The 24,762-nt window shown below is 41.8% G+C and overlaps 1 protein-coding gene across 1 annotated transcript in view; it reads left to right on the top strand.

The window, feature by feature from the left end:
- Positions 1 to 24,037, top strand: part of LOC134447927 (nucleobindin-2-like) — a 35,140-nt gene extending 11,103 nt beyond the window's left edge. The window contains exons 5-14 of the mRNA XM_063197644.1: positions 1,111 to 1,214; positions 3,648 to 3,727; positions 7,656 to 7,761; positions 8,535 to 8,625; positions 9,567 to 9,625; positions 10,030 to 10,122; positions 19,117 to 19,206; positions 20,205 to 20,375; positions 20,996 to 21,062; positions 22,471 to 24,037. Of these exons, the coding sequence (XP_063053714.1) occupies positions 1,111 to 1,214; positions 3,648 to 3,727; positions 7,656 to 7,761; positions 8,535 to 8,625; positions 9,567 to 9,625; positions 10,030 to 10,122; positions 19,117 to 19,206; positions 20,205 to 20,375; positions 20,996 to 21,062; positions 22,471 to 22,574 (965 nt within the window). The 3' untranslated portion in view covers positions 22,575 to 24,037. The remainder of the gene's footprint in view (positions 1 to 1,110; positions 1,215 to 3,647; positions 3,728 to 7,655; positions 7,762 to 8,534; positions 8,626 to 9,566; positions 9,626 to 10,029; positions 10,123 to 19,116; positions 19,207 to 20,204; positions 20,376 to 20,995; positions 21,063 to 22,470) is intronic.
- Positions 24,038 to 24,762: the final 725 nt, after the last annotated feature.

Below are 24,762 nucleotides of genomic sequence, written 5' to 3'. Positions count from 1 at the left end.
AGAATTAAAAACATACTAATGAATGGATAAAAATGTTGTAAGTAGAGTATGTTATGCCAAGTGTAAGTGGAGTGGGTTTTGACCAAAGCTTCTAAAGGGCCGTACACGCACGTCGCTGCTAGTTACTCGCTCAGCGAATGAACTCAATACAGCCGTCTCCAAAAGAGTTGTCGCATATCCATCTGTTTGGAATAACAGCTAATAACCTGACTTTCGATTAATCACTTGGCTTCAGAAGTCACTCATATGAAAGCTACAACCCTCCCGAATGAAAATGTATGTACAAAATTAAATTTGATGCACCAAAGAAAGATTGACCCTTTAATGAACACAGACAGGGCAGATTTTCACAAGACAAAAGTTTTGTCGCCTATAGAACATAATGTGAAAATGAGCAGATAAGTCACTTCAAAACACTTAAAATACACAGATCGGGTGTCATACTTAATCGCTGAATCACTCTTGCATCTTCAAAAAATCAACTTTGTGTATGTTTAGGGTCATTGTATTCATGGAAAGCAACACAATGAAAATCAATGGAGTTCAATGAGAGATGGTGACATATTTGCTATTCGTAGAGCAATACATTTTTAACTTCATGATTTAATCAATGATAAAAGCCCTCACACACCAGCAGCATGCATGCAGCTGATGACTGAATTAGTAAGTAACAAACAATACATCAGTTTAGCACTCGCGGCACAATGCCTGCAGTCTGACTACTGTACTGTAGCCTTGTAGCTATGTAGCCAAATGTGGCTAACGACATGAGACCTCGTGCGCAGATCTATAACATCAACAGTGGTTAGCGACCGTAACCAACAGGCGCCGTTGCTGAACTATTATCTGCCCATTAGTCCTCATATTCTCTTCCATGAGCCCCCTCCCTTATGGACGGAGCTAGCAAATGGCAATTACTACACGTGTTGTCTTCATTTTTGTTTTCCATTTCGATCCTTTGTCCTGGTGATGTCTTAATGTAATGAGGAGAGTAGAGTATAATTTACACGTGCATTTTAATGTAACTGCAGTATACAATGTATCATTTTTTTGCTGCAGAGAGAGCTGTTTAAAAATCATTGTCTGTTCTGTTCTGTATCTGGTCTGCAGGTATGACTGTGGACTACGAGGCCCTCCTGCGCCAGTTTGAACATCTCAACCACATGAACCCGCACACCTTCGAGGTGGAGGACCTGGATCGCCTCATTAAGTCGGTATGACATATGACACCTGGCTGTGTGTGTGTGTCTGTGTCTGTGTCTGTGTGCGTGTGCGTGTGCGTGTGCGTGTGCGTGTGCGTCTCTCTCTGTGTGTCTCTCTCTGTGTGTCTCTCTCTGTGTGTCTCTTGTGTCTGTGTGAGAGAGAGAGAACCCACACAAATTTTGAGATGGAGGACCTTGGATAGAATCAGTAAGGCTATGCTGTGACTTGTCTTTGAAATTAGTGTGCGTGTGTGTGTGTGCATACGTGCATGCGTCTCTCTGTCAGTCTGTCTGTCCGTCTCAGTGTTTGTGTGGTTCTGTTTGAGTACAGAGATAGTTGGGAAAACTCTTGCTTTCTGGTTAGGGCTGTAACGATATTGTATCGAACGGAGAAATCGTGATACAGACTCATGATACTGTATCGTGATACACTCTTACAAGGTTTTGACACCCATCAGTCCAGAAAACTACCACATGATATGAAGTGATAGTGCTTCCAAGCTTCAAATCATCATCATTATTATATTTAAACTTTTAAAAATGATGTGTAGCCTCTTGTAGCCTATTCTACCTACAATCTGTCATAGTTGTATTCATAATTTTATTTTATAACATTGGCAAATGTGAAATCGTGGGGTGTATCGAAACGTAGGTCTGAAATCGTGATACAAACGAATCTTGAGTTGAGTGTATCGTTACAGCCCTATTGCTGGTAGTAGCTACTAGCTCTGTCATCACTGTAGCTAATTATAGGTTAAGAACACCACAGTTGCCTTGACTCAGAAGGATTTTGTCTCTTTAGGATTGCTAATTTAAAACTCGCCTATCTCCACAATTTATTAACACCCTGAACACAGACAGAATTAATTTGGTAACAGCAGTAGCCATTTGTAAACAGACTATGTCTCAGATAGCCCCTCATCAATGCTTCATAGTAGGCAGAACTGTGGAGAGTTATTATTTTAAAGTTTTGTCAGAGGACGTGCTCAACTTCTTGGAAAAAATGAATGTGTTTGGGTGCGCGATAAAAGGTTTCAGTTATTTTTTTAACCTGGTTGTGTGAGTGTTGCCTGTAATCAGTTTTTAGCAACACATTCTCTGGGTCTTTCATGCCTCTGCTGCAGTTTACTCGTAACCTCATGAAGTTTAGTTTAGTTTAGCTTATTTGCTTATTTGACAGGGACCGTGTACAAGACAGATTCTAGTACCAGAGTTATCTAGAAGCTAGTTTACATCTGTGGTCCCTGGGCATGGAGCTAAAAACACACACACAGACACACACACACACGCACGCACGCACGCACGCACGCACGCACGCACGCACGCACGCACGCACGCACGCACGCGCGCGCGCGCGCGCGCGCGCATTAAAAAACATAGACAATACATGCACGACTGTTGCCACTACAAGTCACATTTTAGAAGCAGCAACAGCATACTAGTGCATACAAGTGAAGAGGTAGTGGTGCACTCATCCAAAACGATGGTGCAGGACAAAGTGTTTGAGCAGCTATTCAAAGTACAGTCTGTAAAAACAAAACAGACTGGAAGCCTGCATTCTGATGAAGTGTGAATAGCTTGAAAACGTCCCTGTCGTGCAGAAAAGCGAGTCCCTGCCAAAACACAAGTGCCCTCATTGAAACCAATGGAAACCAATGACCAATTTTTCAAATATTTTTTACCCATTTTTGCAGACAAATCCAACACATTTTAAGATGGAAAGCCTATCAATAAAGCATCTACATTCCTTCTGGAAGTATTACAAAGAGCTGGTTACAATTTCAGTATTATTTCCATAAAAGAATCGAAGAATTGTCATAACAAATGTTGCGGTTTCATTCAAATAGCTCATATTAAGTGGAGGACGAGTAATGTTTCATAAGCATATTTTTAGTTCATAAATTGTGTAATTCATTCTGCAAAAAATAATATTATTTTCTCTCAAAAAATGTCATTGGTTTCAATGAGGGCACTCGTGTTCTGGCAGGGACTTGCTTTTCGGCACGACATCCCTCAGTAACCTCATGAACCAATGAACTCCTGAACATGAGTCATCATCATGGCTGTTTGGATTGAGTTTCGTCTCGTCTCGGCTGTTGCAGCAGCTGTGTCATTGTGGTGTCCTGTGTCACTCTCCGCAGTAGAAGAAGAAATGCCTCTCTTCAAAACAGCGTTTGTGTTTTTGCAGACACAAGGCAGTTCTTGCATTAGGCTCATTAGTGCCATTGTGCTCCTAAAGTAGATGACCGAGATGCTAATTAGAAATCTTAAGAGTTTGTGCTAGTATTTTATTCTTAAAGAGGGTTTTAGGAGAAACAAATGTGAAGATTGAAGAGTTTTTTTTTATTGAACTGTTTTTTTATTTATTTTTATGAGACAGACTTTTTTTAACTCATTTAGAATGTTCTTCTTGTATTCATGTCTATGCTTGCTACCCCTCTGTAGGCCACAAGTGACCTGGAGAACTATGACAAGAGCCGGCATGAGGACTTCAAGCAGTACGAGATGCGGAAGGAGCATGACAGGTAGGGCTGGGAACTGGCAAGGAATTCTAGCCTGGTAAACCAGCGCCACCCGGCTGCGAGTGGGTCTGGCCTCGGATCTGAGAACGTTTTGAACACTGTGCCCTGAGTCTGGCAAAACCAATTACAACGGAGATATTTGTTTTCAATCAAAGCGGGCGGGGTTTTGAGGGAGTGACGATGAAGCTTGCAACACCGTTGGGAAAGCACATCAGCGGCAAAGATCGCCGATTGGTCAGAGCGCCGGCACGGTTTGAAAAAACACCAGGTTGTTCTCATTAGCAATAGTCTTAGGTATCGTTCATCGGGGCCAGACTAAATTACTCCGGTCTCACATTTAGGCTGGTTTATCAGGCTAAAGGAATTCATGAAGCGATACATATGAGGATATACAGTGGTGCTCATATGTTTACATACCCCAGCAGAATATACGCTTTCTCTGCGATTTCTCACAAAATATGAAGGATTACACAAAACCTTTTTTTTCACTCATTGCTAGTGACTGGCTTAAGATATTTATTAGCAATATTCTGTGTTTACTCTTTCAAAAGCATGATCACAACCCAAACTACCCAAATGACCCTGTTCAAAAGTTTACATACCCTAGTTTCTGATGCTGAATATGGCCCTGTTTAACATCAGGGACCGCTCTAAATTGTTTGTGGTAGTTGTTGATAAGGCTCTTAATGTTCTCAGATGACAAAACAGCACATTCTTCTTGGCAGAATGGTTGTTTCCTATAATATCTTTGGGTGTCTTGCTGGAACCTCACATTTGAGGTTTCCCCTGAGTGGCTCAATGATGATGAGATCAGGAGAGTGAGATGGTCGCTCAAAAACCTTCATTTTATTCTTTCTGAAGCTAATGACGGGTTGATTTGGCTTTCTGTGTCGAAATATTATCATGTTGGCACGGTTGGAATTTCAATTCAGAAATGCAATATGAGGAGTTTGGTTGGAATCAAGCCATTGGGCAAGGGAATCATTGCATTGCAATGATCATTGCAAGGGAAATTGTTCAGGAGGCATAGGACAACCAAAAAAATAACTTCAGGTGAAATATAGGACAACATGAAAAAATGTTTTAAACTGTACAGGAAAGAGGCACTTGAGAAAAGTTGGGCTGTTGGGGGTTGCCAGGAGAAAGCCATTACTACAAAAATGCAAACATGTTGTTTTGCATATGATACACCAAATAACACAATGAGAAGCATCCAAATGCCTGTGACAAAGTAATTTGGAAAAATGAGATCAATATGGAACTTTTTTCAGCCACTATTAACAGTACCATTTGGAGAACAGTCAACGGAGCCTATGATGAAAGTTACACCATCCCTTCTGTGAAACATGGTTATGGACCACTGATGTCATGGGGACATTTGAGTTACAAATGCACTACACTTTTGGTCCATACTCACAGAATGATGAATACATTGCCCTGTGAAAAATACTGGAGGAAACTTCACACTCATCAGCCTTGAAACTGCACATGGTCCATTGTTTGGACATGCCAACATGACAATATTTCAGCACAGAAAGCCAAATCAACCCGTCATTAGCTTCAGAAAGAATAAAATGAAGTTTTTTGAGCGACCGTCTCACTCTCCTGATCTCAACATCATTCAGCCACTCAGGGGAAACCTCAAATGTGAGGTTCCAGCAAGACACCCAAAGATATTATAGGAAACAACCATTCTGCCAGGAAGAATGTGCGGTTTTGTCAACTGAGAACAAGAGCCTTATCCACAACTACCACAAACAATTTAGAGCGGTCCCTGATGTTAAACAGGGCCATATTCAGCATCAGAAACTAGGGTATGTAAACTTTTGAACAGGGTCGTTTGGGTAGTTTGGGTTGTGATCATGCTTTTGAAAGAGTAAACACAGAATATTGCTAATAAATATCTTAAGCTAGTCACTAGCAATGAGTGAGAAAAAAGGTTTTGTGTAATCCTTCATATTTTGTGAGAAATCGCCAAGAAAGCGTATATTCTGCTGGGGTATGTAAACATATGAGCACCACTATACATATCGCCAACAACCTCCCGATACGATACACATCCCGATTCAGGGGTAACGATACGATACTTATCGCGATACATGTGTACTGTATTTGCTTACAGTGATGAGTATCACAATATTTTAGACCTTTTTTTTCTTTTCTTTTTTCTTACATTTTTAAGAAAATAGGCATGAATGACCAAATGTTACTTTTTTTCTGTAGAGCAACAGTTACACTGTAGCGAATGTAAAAGACTGCCTTCACAAAACTGTTGGTCTACTGTTCATGAGGCAATATGCATCAAGAATGGCAGTAGCTGTGTAGCATTCAAAAGTCAATTTATGTTATTAAATGAAGTTTTGGTACTGGCACCTTCGATACGATACACGTATCGTGAAGAGGCCCGTGACAATATATCCCGATACCGATATTTTGAACACATATACAATAATATCACACAATATGCATCACGATACACACACATGCTGCTGTATCATGATATTTATAATCATATGATCGGGGGCAGCCGTGGCCTAGTGGTTAGAGAGTTGGTCTTTCAATCTAGGGGTTGCCGGTTCAAATCCCCCCTGACCTCCTTACATCTCCATCCATGGCTGAAGTGCCCTTGAGCAAGGCACCTAACCCCATATTGCTCCAGGGAATGTAACCAATACCCTGAAAAATAATACTGTAGTTGGAAGTCGCTTTGAATAAATGAAAGCGTCAGCTAAGTGCAATGTAATGTAATGTAATATGATGTATTATTGTGATACATTGCCATATTCAACACAGTTCAGTTCAGTAGGCTAAAGGTGTGAACGATAGAGCTTCATCGCTGTCGTGCCGAAAAGTGAGTCCCTGCCAGAACACAAGTGCCCTCATTGAAACCAATGGAACCAATGAGAAATTTCTCAGAACACAATTTAAGATGGAAAGCCTGTCAATAAAGCATCTGCATTCCTTCTGGAAGTACCACAAAGAGCTGGTTACAATTTCAGTATTATTTCCATAAAAGAATCGAAGAATTGTCATAACAAATGTTACGGTTTCATTCAAATAGCTCATATTAAGTGGAGGACGAGTAATGTTTCATAAGCATATGTTTAGTTCATTAATTATGTAGTTCATTCTGCAAAAATTAGTATACTTTTCTCTCAAAATATGCCATTGGTTTCAATGTGGGCACTTGTGTTCTGGCAGGGACTCGCTTTTCGGCGCGACAATCACCAGTTGCTGTGTACAGTCTAGTCTTGCATATCAACACAGCTGAATGAAAACCAACAGCACCGCAGGTTGTATTTTTGGCGGATGCTCGCAAGCCATTCAAACAATGTTTTTACTTCTGAGATGGGATGCTTTTCTTTTTAACTCAAGTGCACAACATGTTAGGGACTAACGTTTCGATGGCAAGCCATCTTCATCAGAGTCCATTCGTTCAAGATTAACTGCCTCCCTCCCGTTGATGCACCAGATGTAAAAGCAGAAGCGTGTGGAACCCCCTTTGTAATGTTTTAACTTCATTTTATTTTGCTAAGAATCAATGTAGTATGTTGTGAAAAGTGGTATCGCATTATATCATCATGGCGATTTTCTTTTTTTTTTGCACACCCCTTCAGTTCACACAAGGAAGAGCGCGACACTGCTTCTTCACAGTTCACCACTTTTTTTCTTTTTTCTTTGGTGCTGACGTTTCGGCACTTAGGCCTTCATCAGAGTGACTTTGATGAAGGCCTAAGTGCCGAAACGTCAGCACCAAAGAAAAAAACTAAAAAGTGGTGAACTGTGAAGAAGCAGTGTCGCGCTCTTCCTTGTGTGAACTGAAGACTGAAGTACCTTGAAAAGCTGCACCTGCTGAAATGGAAACCTTCGAGGTGTGCGGGCTCTCACCATTTTTTTTATTTTTTAAAAATTTGCACATGCCTAACCACAGGAGGGAGCACCTGAAGACGTTAGACGACGAGACGCGCAGGAAGGAGGAGGAGCACTACGAGGAGATGAGGAAGAAGCACGCCGACCACCCGAAAGTCAACCACCCTGTGAGTACCACACACACACACACACACACACCCACGCCGACCACCCGAAAGTCAACCACCCTGTGAGTACCACACACACACACACACACACACACAGACACACAGACACACAGACACACACTCACACACACACACACACACACACACACACAGAGCACAAAACGGCCATCAATTTCAGAAAATATAACTGGAAGGTACTCCCTGGTGTGGGGAAAGAACAAAATCAACCAAAACGAGGGACACTAAACAGCACACATTAATGTGTATAACCCAATAAGGTGCAGTATTTAATGTGTTTAACCCAATAAGGTGCAGTATTTAAATAAATAATATATAACCTTATTGGGTTATACACATTAGTTATACACATTAAATACTGTATATAACCGTATTGGGTTATACACATTAAATACTGCACCTTATTGGGTTATACACATTAAATACTGCACCTTATTGGGTTAAATGAGTGCTCCTAATCAGTTTATTGTAAATGTTGACCCATCTCTTGCACATACTGTATTTGCTCTCTAGCATGGATTCCCTTTTTCACATTTTCAAGTCCCACGAGTGGTCCCCCAAAGGCCAAAGATTATGTTGGTTTTGTGTGTGTGTGTGTGTGTGTGTATTTTGTTATTAGAGGGGGAAGGCCAAACGGTGTTGCTGGTACTGTATGTGTGAGTGTTGTTGATTTGAAGTGTGTGTGTGTGTGTGTGTGCGAATGCGTGCGTGCATGCGCGTGTGCGTGCGTGTGTGTCCACGTTGTCTGTCTGTAGGGCAGTCAGGACCAGCTTAAAGAGGTCTGGGAAGAGACGGATGGTTTGGACCCGGAGGACTTTGACCCAAAAACCTTTTTCAGCTTACATGGTAAACTCTCTTGGCTGTGTTGCCAGGGGTGAATTTCTCGAAACCAAAGTTGCTTACTACATTATCTACTTCGTTGCTTTCAATGCATTTTCCCATTGGCAACTACCGAAGTTGCTAACAGGCTAACAACTTCCCTTTTGAGAAACTCACCCCAGATTTGTCTGACCAAATACCACCAAAAAGGTTCTCAAAAACCGCCAAAATGCGCTAAATTCCGCCCAAATTCAACAAATTACATTGACTTCTATGGGCCCAAAACGGCAGGAAAAAAACGCCAAATGGACAATTTTCCCCGTTTTTACCCGCAGACGCTCATCCCAAGTAGCGCAATTGGGCGGGCACCCGCCCAATTAATGAATTCATACTGCGTTGGCCTTGCTGCCCCGTTTGTGTGGTACTAATTTTTAGTGTAAACCTGTGTTCAATCCAAATTACCGTAAATATGTCTCGTGGATAGCAATGGAGTTGACTTTTATTTGGTATCTGTAAACCCAGAAACACACATTGTATACTGTAACAAAGATAACATCCATATTACGTTTTTTCTAGGGTTCATAGATGGCAATGATGAAGACTTTTTAAATCCATATCACTATACATGTGTGTTTGGGTTTATACTATAGATACCAAATGGAGTTGACTTTTTGAGATCCATATTACAGGATGTATGTTTCATGTCTTCATAGATACTAATGGCGATGGCTTTTTAAATCCATATGACAGGGTGTATGTTTGATGTTTCATAGATACCAAATGGAGTTGACTTTTTGAGATCCATGTTACAGGATGTATGTTTGATGTTTCATAGATACTAATGGTGATGGCTTTTGGTGTATGTTTGAGATCCATATTACAGGATGTATGTTTGACGTTTCCTAGATACTAATGATGTATGTTTGATGTTTCATAGATACTAATGATGTATGTTTGACGTTTCCTAGATACTAATGGTGATGGCTTTTTCGACGAGCAGGAGCTCGAGGCTCTCTTCACTAAAGAGGTCAGTTACAGTTAACAGATTCATATTAAATGTAAACTCTAACTATAACTCATAGGCTGCATTTTATTTTAGAAATCTTCTCCATGAAATCAAGAAAATCAATGAGAGATCGTGTGTGTGTGTGCGTGCGTGCGTGCGTGCGTGCGTGCGTGCGTGCGTGCGTGCGTGCGTGCGCTCGGTGACCTTGACCTTCCTTATTTAGTCCAAAAACTGAATCGACTACTCTAAACTGTTTGAGAAGGGACACGATGGTGCATTTGAAGGGTTCAGCTGCAAAACTTTCCAAGTCTATTAGTGATGAATTTACATCAATATTTTATACCGGTAATATAATTTTGATGAACTGTAGTGTCTGTGTGTGCGTGTGCGTGTGTGTGTGTGTGTGTGTGTGTGTGTGTGTGCAGCTGGAGAAGATGTATGACCCTAACCAAGAGGAGGACGACATGATTGAGATGGAGGAGGAGCGGCTGAGGATGAGGGAGCACGTCATGAACGAGGTGGAGAACCACACACACACACACACACACACACACACACACACACACACACACACACACACACACACACACACACACACGAAGGAGCACGTCATGAACGAGGTGGAGAACCTTTACAACACACACACACACACACACACACACACACACACACACACACACACACACACACACACACACACACACACACACACACACACACACGTCATGAACGAGGTGGAGAACCTTTACAACACACACACACACACACACACACACACACACACACACACACGTCATGAACGAGGTGGAGAACCTTTACACACACACACACACACACACACACACACACACACACACACACACACACACACACACACACACACTGTACTGAGACACTAATCATAGTCCTAGTCATCATGGTCTTTTAAGGGGGTCTTTACCCTGGCGCATTATGTGGACCTTGAGACAAAAGCAGCTATTGAGTATAATCTTTGTTTCTGTGTGTAATCTTTGGTATTGTGTACTGCATAATCTTTGGCATTGTGTTTAATCTTTGGTATTGAGTCTAATCTTTGTTGTCGTAGAGTGCATTTAGACCAGTAAAGCAAAAATACAGAAATACAGAAAATGATGAGGCAAAAATATTATCCCAAAATGTTACTTTCAATAAGTCTAAAATAGTCTTAAAACAGTGACATTCCAATTTTGTTTTGTACCGGTATGTATAAACTGTAGTAATATTGTAGTGTCCAATTTTTTCCAGGTTCCAAAAGTTATGGTGAAGCGCTTGGCAGGGATTAACGCACCTCTTCTCTCACGTTTGATGTGGATTTATTGTTGACAAAACTTAACTTCAACACTTTACAAAATAAATACTGGGGCTGATCTAATCGAAAAACCAAAATAAATATGCTTTGTAAAAGAAGAATGTGGTCAAAACAGTGTGTTCTGCCAGGGTCTCTCACCATCCACCATTATCCAAACTTTTCCATCATCCACCTGTGCATCACGTCACAGGTTAAGTTCCAAATTGCGTACCACGTGATCAGATGGCTAGAGAGCTCAGCATAAAACACTGTTGACATTATTTCTATACATTATTTATTACTATTATTTCCATAATAAGTCTATATAATGTGTTATATTTGCTTTCCTTTTTATACTATTTCATAACCAAATGTTGAAAACCAAAACATAACATAAAACAAACTAAGACTATGAAATGGCTATCACATTCCGGCCCCTAATTTTTGTTTACAAATAATTACCAAAAAGAATATGTGAATAGCCAGCCATATCACACATTTCAATCACCAGTCAAAGAGTGAGCAAAAGCATATTAAATGTCCATATTCAAGTCCATTCAAATGTATGCAGCAAGGTATCTGTATGTACTGTGTGTGGGTCTGTATGCACATGTAAGTGTGATCGTGAGGGTCCATCAAAAAAGGTATAATCCAAAAAAGGGAAAAATGTAGCCCATTGTCCAAAAAATATAGTCCATTGCAAAACGCAAAGATCAAAGATGCCAAAGGCATCTACCAAATGTTCATAGAGTCCAAAGCTGAAAATAAAGATCCATAATTCTAATATTAATACGTATTATTCAATAACTTAAACTCTTTTCCAATGTGCATCATAATGCTCCAAATATTCCACATCAATGGCTTTATACTTCATGCCAATGTAATTTCCAACATAATCAATAGGCCTATATAATTTCCATATTCAAAGCCATATTTCCATATTCCAACTCATATTTCCATATTCAAAACTTATATACAGAAGTAACTGATTGTTATCAAAACTATGTAACGTCAGGTAACATGAAAGTTCATTATGCAAGGTTTGAGTTTCCAATTCATTAGCCCTCATCTACAGAGTGTCATAGGATGCGCCCTAGTGGCCAAAAAATGATATTACTCATCTTTTACTGAAGAGATCTGCGGGTGTCTTCTCCACTGATGCCATGTTGGTATCTTGTATCCCACCGACTCTGCCGGGCAGGTGGGTTTCACCAGGTTGAAACTGGAACGGCGCAGCAAGCTCCATTCTCGGATTGGCGATGCACTTCAGGGAGGCCTTTGGCTTTACCAAAGGCAGACGACTGGTCCATGGTGCCCGCCTTTCCCAAGTCGACTTCAGCTGCAGGCGTTGCCAGATCTGTTTCGCAGCGAGTGTGGTGGAGGCCAGAATTCCCATGAAGATGAAGAGAAGGCTCCTAGTCTGAGGAGGCTCAGGTGTTGTCTTGGGTGTAACATATTCCACCGAGTGCCTAGGCATCCTTTTGCTGACACTTCTTTGTCCATGTCTGAAGTTCTGTCCTGCTCGGAAATAGCTCCTCTTGTGTTCTTTGCATGTGTCCTTTTCCTTTCAGCACCACATCGTTCCATGTTGTCTTTATTGTGTCGTTTTGGTGATTGGGTTTCCAGGTTGGCGATTGCTATTCTATTTACATGAACGCTGGGGGTCTCATGTCCACGGCCAACTGGACCCGTGACTAGCCAGCCAAGCCTCGTCTTCACAGCAAACGGAGCAGTACCAGTACTGCTGATGACTTTCTGGGGTTCCAAGGCTTGTGGCACATTAGCTCCAATCAGTAGTCCAACGCTAGCATCAATTGAATTGATCTCCACTTCTTCCAGATGCGGCCATCTTTTGATGTCTGCTGCTGTTGGGATGCTGTTGTGTGTCACAGGTATTGAGTTCTGTGTGAAGGTGTTGGGCAGCTTTATGTAGATGTCGCTGTCCAGTGCTGATACCTGAAGACCGGACACTTGGCGGCTTGTGACAGTCTTTTCTTCACCCATTGTTTTTAACAGTATTTTCGTTTCAGTTCCAGGGGCGTGTAGCTGCTTGGCCACCTCCTCTGTGCAGAAGGTGGCTGAGCTTCCAGGATCCAAGAAAGCATAGGTTTCCATGATTTTCGTTCCATTTTCCAATTTTATTTTCACAGGCACAATTGACAGGACACAGTCTGGTGTCCCGGCCCCAGTATGGCTACCAGTCGCCATTGAGAGGACTGTGTCTGAACTGGGTTGGTCCATGTCATTGTGAGGTTTCGTTTGCTTTCCATTTCTTGAGATGTGCAGAAGTGTTGGATGAGATTGTTTGCAAACATTACAAGACAGGCGATGCATGCAGTGCTTACTGATATGTCCACGTTGTAGGCAGCCAAAGCATATTCCTTTTCTTTTCAAAAACTCCACTTTGTCCTTGTTGTGTTTCATTTGAAAGTTTTCACAGCACTCCAGTGTATGATTTTCATTACAGAACATGCATGGCTCTGTGAATGCATTGACATCACTGGCAGGTTTGTGCATTTGTGAATTTGTGTTGTCCTGTTGCAGTATTTCCATAGGCTGCACTGATGTTGCAAAGTTGCTTTGTGTATTTGATTTTGTGAACATCTTTCTTTGGTTTGTTGGGATCATTCCATCCACTGGGCTCTGTGGCTCACCAAAGATAGGGTCCAACATGGTTCTTGACTGTTTATCGATAAATGAAATGAAGTCATTGAAAGTTGGTCTTTTCTTCTGTTTGTCATATATACTGCAGGCGACACTTCTCCACTTTTCCCTCAGCTTGAATGGTAGCTTTGATGCCATGACTTTTAAACTAGAGGGAGCGTCCAGGTCTGAAACATATTTCATGTCGTGCATAGTGTTGTGGCAACTTTTCAGAAAAATCACATAAGACCTCAGACTAACTGCATCTTCAGCCTTAATGACAGGCCAATTCAGTGCTTTGTATAGGAAGGCAGAGGAAATTGTGAATTTGTTACCAAAATGCCACTCAAGTTGTGTCTTCGCTTCCTTGTAGCCATCTGCTGGCGGCAGGTGGAGACAGCTGCGCACCAGATTTTGCGCCTCTCCAGCAGTGTATTGTTCCAAAAAGTAGAGACGCTGCTGCGCATCGTCGGTTTTCTTCTCAATTAGTTGTTCGAATGATTTAATGAATGATTGGTAGTGTAAAGGGTCTCCATGAAAAACTGAAATTTGGCGTTGAGGTAGCTGAGAAAGTTCTTGGTGTTTCAGTAGGAGTTCTGTAATTTCATTCTGTCGTTTCATGACGTCCATGACAGTATCGTTGTTGGAAACGGTTCCTGTGAGAGGTTGTTTTAAAGCAGACGGGAGAGGTGTACTTTTTCCAATTGAGAATTGACTTGGTTGTTCGGATTTTGGTTGGGGTTGTGTATACTTCAAATTCGACATGCCGTTTTCGTTGGCAACTGTGCTTTCCTTTGTTTGTTGTTTCTTTGATGTCGTGGGAATAATGTATTGCGTCGATGTGCCAGATGGGGTGACGGGCTCGGTTTCGCGGAGGACTCTTATGGTCAGGCACGTGCAGACCATAGTTGCCCACGGTGCCCGAGCAACGGCCCTTTTGCCCACATTGGCTGATATTGCCCTTCCAAGGGAAGGTAAAAATAATATGGCAATTATAATTTCATATTTCAATATCATTTGATTTCTTTATAATTCATAATTTTGATTGAAGTTTTGTACAATAAAGACTTAAGTCAGTCATACAAATTCATCAGACCCGTCGAGAATGGGCACGAGCGATGTGAGGTAGGTAGGCTACGCAACAACTCCGGTGGGGAGGGAGAAGGCACGCGACAGGCGCTTTGAGCGCCTATAAGACACACGAAAGATTTTGAAGATGCCTGGGTATCGGCTAGAGCCCTACACACAGTCTACATATTAGGGTACAAAATATGCTCACAATCAACCTCTCTAATACAATGTTGAGTTTAGAACTTTTAGTTATCATACATCTGACAGCCAGCCAGCGCCACGTTTAGGTAGCAAAAAAACCCCGACAGCCAGCTGTAGATAGGCCTATGCCTCGGAAAAATAGGCTAAGATTTCATGTTTCAATTGATTTGCTTTGCAATTCGTATTTTTGATTGAAGCTTCCTAAATTAAGTTTTCAAATTCAGATTCACCTGCACCTCGAGAGATAGGCAAAGGGAGAGGCAGCATGCGCGATGCGGGGGGCACGCGCAGCTCTACTTGGGAACAAGCATGCATGCATGCGACCAGGGCAGAGACGCAAAATATGTCGAAGATGTCGTGGGAGTAGAGCGACTGCCCTGACGGCCTGAGGTGAGCTGGAAACACAGCAGACTACACAGTATTAAACTGCATGATCACAATTAATGTCTCTTAAAGCCGATCTCGAGTTTAGGACGTTTGATCCTAAATAATCTGACAGCCGGGGTGTGCCACGTTCAGATATTGGGGGAATACGACAGCCAGCTATCTTGCTTGCAGTCAACGTTTTACATGGCTCAGGTTGTTTTGTGGAAGGCTAACCCAACTAAGAAACATGCAGATGACATGTCGTTTTATCAAGCAAGAGAGAACTTAAGGGGGTAGGCTAGCTAAAGGAAGCACATCTCTGCAGAGTTGGCTGCGAAAAAAATGAACAGGTGCAGGTGAGGCAGAGAATCTTTTTCAGGATTGTAGAGGTTTGATCTTGGTGAGACCGCTAGGCAAGTGCGTTTTCTTACGCTGATATAGCCTATTCTCCGACCCAAAGATAGGCTACTGTTTCCACTGTCAATGTCCATGTAATTGAAATAAATCCACTCCACGTGATAACTGACGTTTACTGTTCTTCTCAAGACATAGGCCTACAAAATGTGCATGAACTAACTAAAATATCTGTAATGAAAATAAAAGGTTATAAAGTCTGCGAGAAGCTCGGAGCTTCAGAGCAACATATGAGAACTGGTGCTCCCACGCCATGGTTCTTTGCGATCTGAAATGAAAGCCGGCTCGTCCATTCTTAAAGCGACAGTACACATTTTTAATATAGGCTACAAAAGACCCAACAAATGACCTAAACCTGTGAATTCTTATTGTTTTAGCTTTCCTATATAATATTCATCATTTTAATCATGGAATATGCCTATTAATTAAATTTCAAATTCAAATTAAATGATCTTTTTAACAATTTTTAACTATTTCTATTTATTATAACTTAAAGCCTACTTTGGCTGCTACAAGGATTATAAAGATGACAGTGGGTTAATTGATTAAGCATCCTCATATTTAGCCTATTAATTTACTCATCATTTCATTTCATTTAAGATGAGGATGACTCAGAGCCACAGACCTCTGCACATAGGGCAGGTAGGCATAAGACTGATAATCTCTGTGACTGATACAGGTTTAAAAACTATCAAGGCTTTTTCTCATAATTTCATTTAATTTAGGGGCAGCCACATACCACACATGAGGAAATGTGGATCAGGAGACATTTAGGGCAGGTGGGCATAAGGCTGATCATCTCTGATATGATTAATAGTTATATCATATGGTACGCATATTCAGGATACTATACAATAAAAAATATTAATAATTATGACAATAATATACTACTTCTACTAGGCCTACTACTACTAAAAATAATAATACCCATGGTGCAGTTTCCTAAAAATTCTGAAGGCCGCTCATTGTTGATGGGGTTTTTTTGTTTTGTTTTTTTTTGGGGGGGGGAGGGGGGGGAGGGGGGGGGGGGGGGGGGGGGGGTTGCCCTTTCTTCAGGTTAGAGCAACTGCCCTTTGAAATTCCTGTGCACGTCCCTGCTTATGGTTGCTTCGGCTTCTGCCAACTTTGTTTGCAGGCTGTGCTTTTCCTTTTCTGCTTTTATTTTTAATTCTTCCAAGTCGAGTTCAAACTTTCTTTCCATTTGCTCAGCTTGCACAGCGAGCTTTGCGCGCTCTGCGCGCGCCTCGGAGAGCGCGTTGGATGTCCTACTACACTTGCTTGCTGCTCTACTTGGGGCCTTTGGTGCAGCTTGCGAGACACTGTCATGTGGTGACACTGACTCGGCACCATCACCAAGAACATCATCAGTTGGCTCGAAATCATCAGGCTCCACCTCGTCAGCATTTAACCAAAGCTCGATGCCTTTAGCAAACTCATACCAATCCGTATGATCTAGTTCTTTCTCTTCTTCTGGCAATAAAGCCTGAACGCTCTCATGCACTTGTCCAAACTCCTCCAAGTAACCACGAAATTTCAAAAGTTCTTGTATTACCTCCTCCTTTGTTTCACCGGCTTCCAGCAAAGCGTTAATTTCTCTGGTCTTCCGCGTCAATACGCTTAATTTCCCTCTCCGTGTCAGCATTAATTTATACATTTCCTTTTCTCTGTCGATCATCAACTGTTCATTTTCCACGTCTTCTTCTGCCATTTCCAACATTTTCCAATCTTTTTCTTATCTTTTATGTCCGTAAATGTCCAGCAAGCACAATATCCAAACTTAATCCAAGATCCAAGTAAATGTCGGGGGCGAGAAAGGTCCTTTAAAGGCGCCGCCCGAAGTTACTTTGCTTCCGCGTTGTACTCACAGTTTTGTTTGATTCATCTTTCCAATGCTTAGTCTTTCTTGTCCAGTAATCCAATAAACGAAATCCTTAATCCAGCGTACTGTTTTGACTTTGTAGTGTCCAATTTTTTCCAGGTTCCAAAAGTTATGGTGAAGCGCTTGGCAGGGATTAACGCACCTCTTCTCTCACGTTTGATGTGGATTTATTGTTGACAAAACTTAACTTCAACACTTTACAAAATAAATACTGGGGCTGATCTAATCGAAAAACCAAAATAAATATGCTTTGTAAAAGAAGAATGTGGTCAAAACAGTGTGTTCTGCCAGGGTCTCTCACCATCCACCATTATCCAAACTTTTCCATCATCCACCTGTGCATCACGTCACAGGTTAAGTTCCAAATTGCGTACCACGTGATCAGATGGCTAGAGAGCTCAGCATAAAAACACTGTTGACATTATTTCTTTACATTATTTCTTACTATAATTTCCATAATAAGTCTATGTAATATGTTATATTTACTTTCCTTGTTTACACTATTTCATAAACCAAATTTTGAAAACCAAAACATTATATAAAACAAACTAAGACTATGAAATGGCTATCACAGGAGTTGCCACCTTGCATTGACCAATATACAGTGTCTCACTGTTGTTGCAAGAGTGCAATAACGTGTTTTAGCTTAGTGGGTTCAGATCATACAACCATGCCTTTGTGCCATTGCATTGTACGAGGTGAACAATGGCATGTGTTCTTGTCTCGTCTTTAAGTTTGTTATCTGCAATACATGCCTACTGGCTAGTTAAGTCATGAGTCATGTGTGTTTGTGGTTCTGTTATTATGTTGTAGCCTGGGCAAAAAGCTGACTGTTGACTTCAATCAGTCAGGCAAAAGCCATGAGGAATCCCTCTCCGTGGACGGTGGGAGATGGTCTGATCTTACTTTATCATTTGAATTAATTTGAGTTCCAAACTCAACTTAAAACCCATATAGTGCTTTATTAGCATGCCTGTTACGTTATAGCGTCGCAAAAGCATACAAATAACAAAACGAAAGTGTGAATATAGTTACCTTAACCAATCAGTAACAGAGCACACAGGTGAGTGAATGATCGATTTGGCGATCCAATCCAATGCGGGGCATGGACGATCCAATCGATCCGGCAAGTTCCAGAATCGATCCGGCAATTTTTAAAGTTTCAATTACTTCATGTTGCTGTGCCTGTGTCATTACGCTGTGTGTGGAGTGGACACCAACATGCACTTGGACCTTGTCTCTTCATTATTGTGTTTTCTATTTGGTGCCAGAGGCCATTAACCCGTCTTGTCCTACGCCCTTTTTGGGAAAGGGTGCCCTCTGCCTATTAAATCCTAAATATCTCAAGTCTCCGAAGCACATACAAACATGAAATGAGTTACATTTAAAAGCTAGGACCCACATTTTGCCTTAGAATGTGTTCATTCAGCGCTAACCTACCTACATTTGTAATAAAACAGCACAGATCTCAAGAACCTGAATGCAGCGTGTGGAATGGGTTAAATGGTCATTCATCAATACTTTTGTGTACTTGTGTTGTAGGTGGACACCAATAAAGACCGGCTGTGTTTTCTATTTGGGCCAGAGGCCAATTAAATGGTCATTCAATACTTGTGTGTGCTTGTGTTGCAGGTGGACACCAATAAGGACCGGCTGGTGTCGCTGCAGGAGTTCATGACCGCCACCAAGAGGAAGGAGTTTCTGGACACCGACCCCTGGGAGGTCAGTCAGTAGCTAGTGAATTTCATGTGTTGCATCTACAGATACATTTGAAGAGCTCTTTTCCAAAACGCTATATCCACCATTGTTGACTTTTTGCATTTTAATGTTGGAAATTGACTGTTAAGAGGTCCTATCATCTATGTGTGAATTCTTACCATTCAAATGTTTTGAGAACATACTTTAAAACCTCTATAAAAATGCATTTTGCAATGCATTTCAATGGAATGCCCAATACAAAAATGACTATTTTCCAAAATTCTATAAAATAGATATATCTCATTTTGGAAAAGAGCTCTTCATTTGTTTGAAGGGGCACCTGTTGTGTGTGCTGTGCGTGTGTGTGTGTTTACGTGTGTGTGTGTGTGTGTACGCGCATGGTACACCCTAGATTTCAGGGCCCTATAGAAGGACCAGATATAGAAGATGCAGGAGATTAAGTGTGTGTGTGTGTGTGTGTGTGTGTGTGTGTGTGTGTGTGTGTGTGTGTGTGTGTGTGTGTGTGAGTGTGTTGTGAGAAACTAATGAAGTATCAACCACTTGTGCAGGAAATCAGGGTGATGGGCTAAAAATGCCAATATAGTGCTTGTATTTGGACGTTTGGACCACGTGCATAGGCTGGCCACTAGGGGGCTAAGGATGCTTGGCTTCCCAAAAATGAATGCAAAAAGCTTGCTTAAATATTGTTCAATATCATCAATTATTGGTAGTCGATACATACGGAGAAGAAGGTGCTGTGTATATCCTTGAGACTTTTTACTCCATGGACTATTGATCACTATGGTGCCACTTATCTAGTTCATGCCTGAGTATCTTTGCAACTGATACATTTGTGTCTATGGAAACTCAATTTTGAATTGTGGGCACAAATAAAGAAGTAAAATGTGTGTGTGTGTGTGTGTGTGTGTGTGTGTGTGTGTGTGTGTGTGTGTGTGTGTGTGTGTGTGTGTGTGTGTGTGTGTGTGTGTGTGTGTGTGTGTGTGTGTGTGTGTGTGTGTTAGACCCTAGAGCAGGGCCAGATGTACACGGAGGAGGAGATGCGTGAGTTCGAGGAGCACCTGGCGCGCGAGGAGAGCGATCTGAACCACAAGTCAGTAGAGCTGCAGAGGCAGAGAGAGGAGCTGGAGAAACAGCAGCAGCAGCTCAACGCACAGAAGGAGGAACTGCAACAGGTCAGGCTCTAGACACACACACACACACACACACACACACACACACACACACACACACACACACACACACACACACACACACACACACACCAGGCTTGTACGAAATTCTGAATTGAATGAATTTGAATTCAAAGTAATGCCATAATACGAACACTAGGTGGTGTCATTACAATGAATTTCTTTGAATTTAAGCTACACCACCCATTGAGAGTACATAGAACACCACCACCTGGTGTTCATATTATGGCATTACTTTGAATTCAAATTCATTCAATTCGGAATTTCGTACAAGCCTGACACACACACACGCGGCATGCACGTGTCGTGCGCGCACACAAACAAACAACCAAATGCGATGCAGGGGTCTGTTTCTCGACAATGTCGTCGTTGCTAATTAAGTCAGCAACGTACTTGGTTGTAATGCAATTTCCCATTGGAAACCTACTAAGATGCTAACTGGTTAGCAATCATGCTTTCGAGAAACGGGGTCCTGTAATCTGGTGCAAGTGCTCCAGTGATTGTGGTGTGTGTGTGTGTGTGTGTGTGTGTGTGTGTGTGTGTGTGTGTGTGTGTGTGTGTGTGTGTGTGTGTGTGTGTTTGTTTGTTTGTTTGTTTTGCAGGCTATGGAACACATGGACAAGTTGAAACAGCAGAACCAACCGGACGAAGCTGCATCAGAGGTCAAAGGTAACGACTGATTCCACTACGTAAACATACTCCATTTCCATTGCTGTGGCATCGTTGTTTTGAGTTGCCTGGTTGGAGTCCTTTGGACTAGGTAGTCCCAGGCAAAATCATGTGGCCTACTGCATATACTGTATATCAGTGGTTCCCAACCTATGGGCCGGGGCCCACTGCTGGGCCCTGAAGGTATTCCAAGTGGGCCTTGAAATCATTTTCTAAAAATAACAATCATATTTTGGTGTGTGTTGCTGTTGATTTATTTGAGTTTTATTCTTAATTGGGTCAGAGGTGGGCCCCGAACATTTTTTGATAATTTTGAGTGGGCCCCAAGTTGAAAAAGGTTGGGAACACCTGCTGTATATTATTGAAATATGACTTTTACAGTATATTATCTCATTAGAACTATTATACAGTAGCTATTTCATATTTGAAACTCACAGATTAACCCATTGTGTCCTGGAGACACATATACAGGTTTTTCAGGATTTTTATATTTTAGCTGTTTTATTAACTATGTGGGTATGTTAGTGCTGAATGAACACATTGCAATGCAAGGAGAGGGTCTTGACTTTTAAATGTAACTCATTTCATGTTTGTATGTGCTTCGGAGGCTGAGATATTTAGGATTTAATAGGCAGAGGGCACCCTTTCCCAAAAAGGGCTTAGGACAAAATGGGTTAAAAGAATTGTCATCACGATTTATCATTTTATTCATTTTCAATAAAATCGTTGACAATACAGCTGGTTAATATGAACAGCATTTACATATACACTGAAATAATAATGATTTGACTTCTAAGGTCATCTGAGAGCTTCAGTGCTCATGTTAACAGAATGTAGGGATATTAACCCCTTAGCGCAGAACCTATGTTATGATCTTAACTGTCACCAAAATTGTATTTGGCTACGTATGTCTTAAGCTGTTACTTAAAGTGATACTGTCCCATTTTTGGAAATAAGCTCATATTACACCTCTCCTTGAGTTAAATAATTGAGTTTTACCTCTCTCCTGTACCTTCAACCGTTTCAACCGGGTATGGCAGTGCAAATTGTACGTCCAAGCTAGCAGTGAACGTTTGAGTCCTATGAGACCAGCTGGCGACTAACTGGTCTCATAGGACTTAATGTTAACTGCTACCTTAGAGGTAAAATTTGCACTGCCATTCTCCGAGAACGGTTGAAAGTACAGTAGAGAGGTAAAACTCAATTATTTAACTCAAGGAGAGGTGTAAAATAAGCTTATTTCCAAAAAATGGGACAGTATCACTTTAAGGCTCTCTGTAATGCCATAGCAATGTTGTTGTGATGTACTGTAGTTGAGTATTTTTAGCAAATAGTGAATAGGCTCGTCGTCGGTGACCCCCATCTGCACTGAGAGGCTAAGAAGTTGTGCGTCTCCGTCCTCTTGCAGTGCACCTGATGCCTGGTGGTGAGGGAGTGATGCCCGCCTCCCTGCCCGGTGACAGCCAGGCCCTGCCAGCAGGCCATCAGCAGGGCACACCCCTGCACTCTTAGCCACACCCACACCCACACCCAGGGCTGGACTGGCCATCTGGCATACTGGGCAATTCCCGGTGGGCCCCCGCACCCTCGGGGGCCCCATATTTTCAGGGGTGAGTTTCTCAAAAGAGAAGTTGTTAGCCTGTTAGCAACTTCGGTAGTTGCCAATGGGAAAATGCATTGAAAATTACAAAGTAGCCCAGAAATGTAAAAAAAAATAAAAAAAATTCATAGGGGCCCACGAGGGTGCAGGGGCCCACCGGTGAGTCAGTTCTGCGCCCCTAATTATTAGTTGGGGGGCCTTTGAGCCAAAAGTGCCCGGGCCCTATTTCTCCCCCAGTCCAGCCCTGGCCACACCCATGCTGTTGGAGTGAGTGAATGAATGTAATGAGTGTAATGAGTAATGAGTGTTTGTGTTTATCTTGGCATATGGCTACTGTATTCTTTGTATTTGTGTGTGTGTGTGTGTGTGTGTGTGTGTGTGTGTGTGTGTGTGTGTGTGTGTGTGTGTGTGTGTGTGTGTGTGTGTGTGTGTGTGTGTGTGTGTGTGTGTGTGTGTGTGTGTGTGTGTGTGTGTGTGTGTCTGCGCGTGACGTGTATGTTTGTGTGTTTGTGTTAAAGAGTAAGTTTATCGAAAATCGAAACTAAGGTCCAAACTGTTTTTCTAAATCTACATCTCAAAGCCTTTGTTTTATTTATATATATATATAAAAAAAACATTTCACAATCTGCCACACAACACTGTTAAAGAATGTGAAGATGCCTTTGGCAAGGTACTACATCCCTGATAAAATGAAAGTTTAATTCAGACGGCAAAATGTAATGCAGAGTAAATAAGCAAGATGTTTACAGAGTAACTAAAATGTGAATACTACTCATGTTACTGAGGGAGGGAGGTCAAACTAAGCAGAGATAAGAGGGTAGAATGAGATTACTCATCTACTGTAAGACAAAGACACGTGAGAGAGAGGAGAGACTGAGGTGTGCAGGTCATGAATGTAATGTTGTGTGTGTGTGTGTGTGTGTGTGTGTGTGTGTGTGTGTGTGTGTGTGTGTGTGTGTGTGTGTGTGTGTGTGTGTGTGTGTGTGTGTGTGTGTGTGTGTGTGTGTGCGCGCGTGTGTGCATGCGAGTGGATACACTTTTGTCACTGAGTTTTGTATGTGTGTGTACATGTGTGCACACTACAGTATGTGATTGTCGCTACTGATTGTTACTGCTTCAGTTGCACTGTCTTTATTCACCCACCAAACCAAACTTATAGGTGTCAGTCTCACTTCTTCAAAAGTACTGTTAAAACCTCTTGGTCTATTTCTTGCACTTTTTGTTTGATGTCATCTGATGCAAAAACAGAGAATTGTGTGCAGACAGGCAGGTTTTGCATAATGTTTGATGTTTCTGTTCTGTTCTTTTGTTGTTTTGTTTGTTGTGTTATGAAGTTGTTGCAGATGTGCGTATTAAATCACTGATTGAAGCTCAACACTTTGTATGGATTGTGTTCAGGTCAGATTTCTGAGTGGTCATGTACCGTTGTGTGTTCATAAAAATAGCAGTGCACTGCCTTCACAAAGATGAGTAAATGTCAAAATTCTTCAAATAAGTTGCACTTTAATGACCAAAAATGCTTGAGGACACTGTGCACTGTGCACATTGTATTTCAACGAAAAAAAGGGGGGGAAAGTAGTTCAAAGTAATTCATAGAAAGAAGAGAAATGTCATGTTCAAAAAAATAGCAGATGAAGACAGCAAAGACTTAGGAAGGGAAACCATCGCCCATATTTAACCACAAGATGGCGTTATTGGACCAATATTTTCTTGCGAGCACATTCTAAAAAAACGGCACCAACATCATGTCTACCACCACAGAATTTGGGGCCTTGCTGTCTGTATAGAAGTGTGGGCCTGTTGACTTGATGTGACTCTACCATGTCGATTTGGGAACGCCTGGCCGTGCGCTTGTGGTAAGGAAACAAATGTTATCCCCCCCAAGTTGCCCATCGGTGGCGTACACCTACACAGACTTTTTGGGGGGAAGGGGGCATGTGGAACTTCTGATTGCCTCACTATTAGTGCCCTGATAATGCTTCTGTTCTATAGAAGATGTGTATTGTATTGTAGACCTACCAGAGCCTTGTCACATGCTTTTGATCGACAGGCATTTGTGATGGGCCTATTACAGTTTGGCAAGGGGGCAGTTGCTTTAGC

Source organism: Engraulis encrasicolus, chromosome 4 (genome assembly GCF_034702125.1).
Source record: "Engraulis encrasicolus isolate BLACKSEA-1 chromosome 4, IST_EnEncr_1.0, whole genome shotgun sequence".
Classification (NCBI taxonomy): domain Eukaryota; kingdom Metazoa; phylum Chordata; class Actinopteri; order Clupeiformes; family Engraulidae; genus Engraulis; species Engraulis encrasicolus.
Note: the sequence above shows the minus strand (reverse complement) of the source record. Positions and strands in the feature narration are given on the sequence as shown.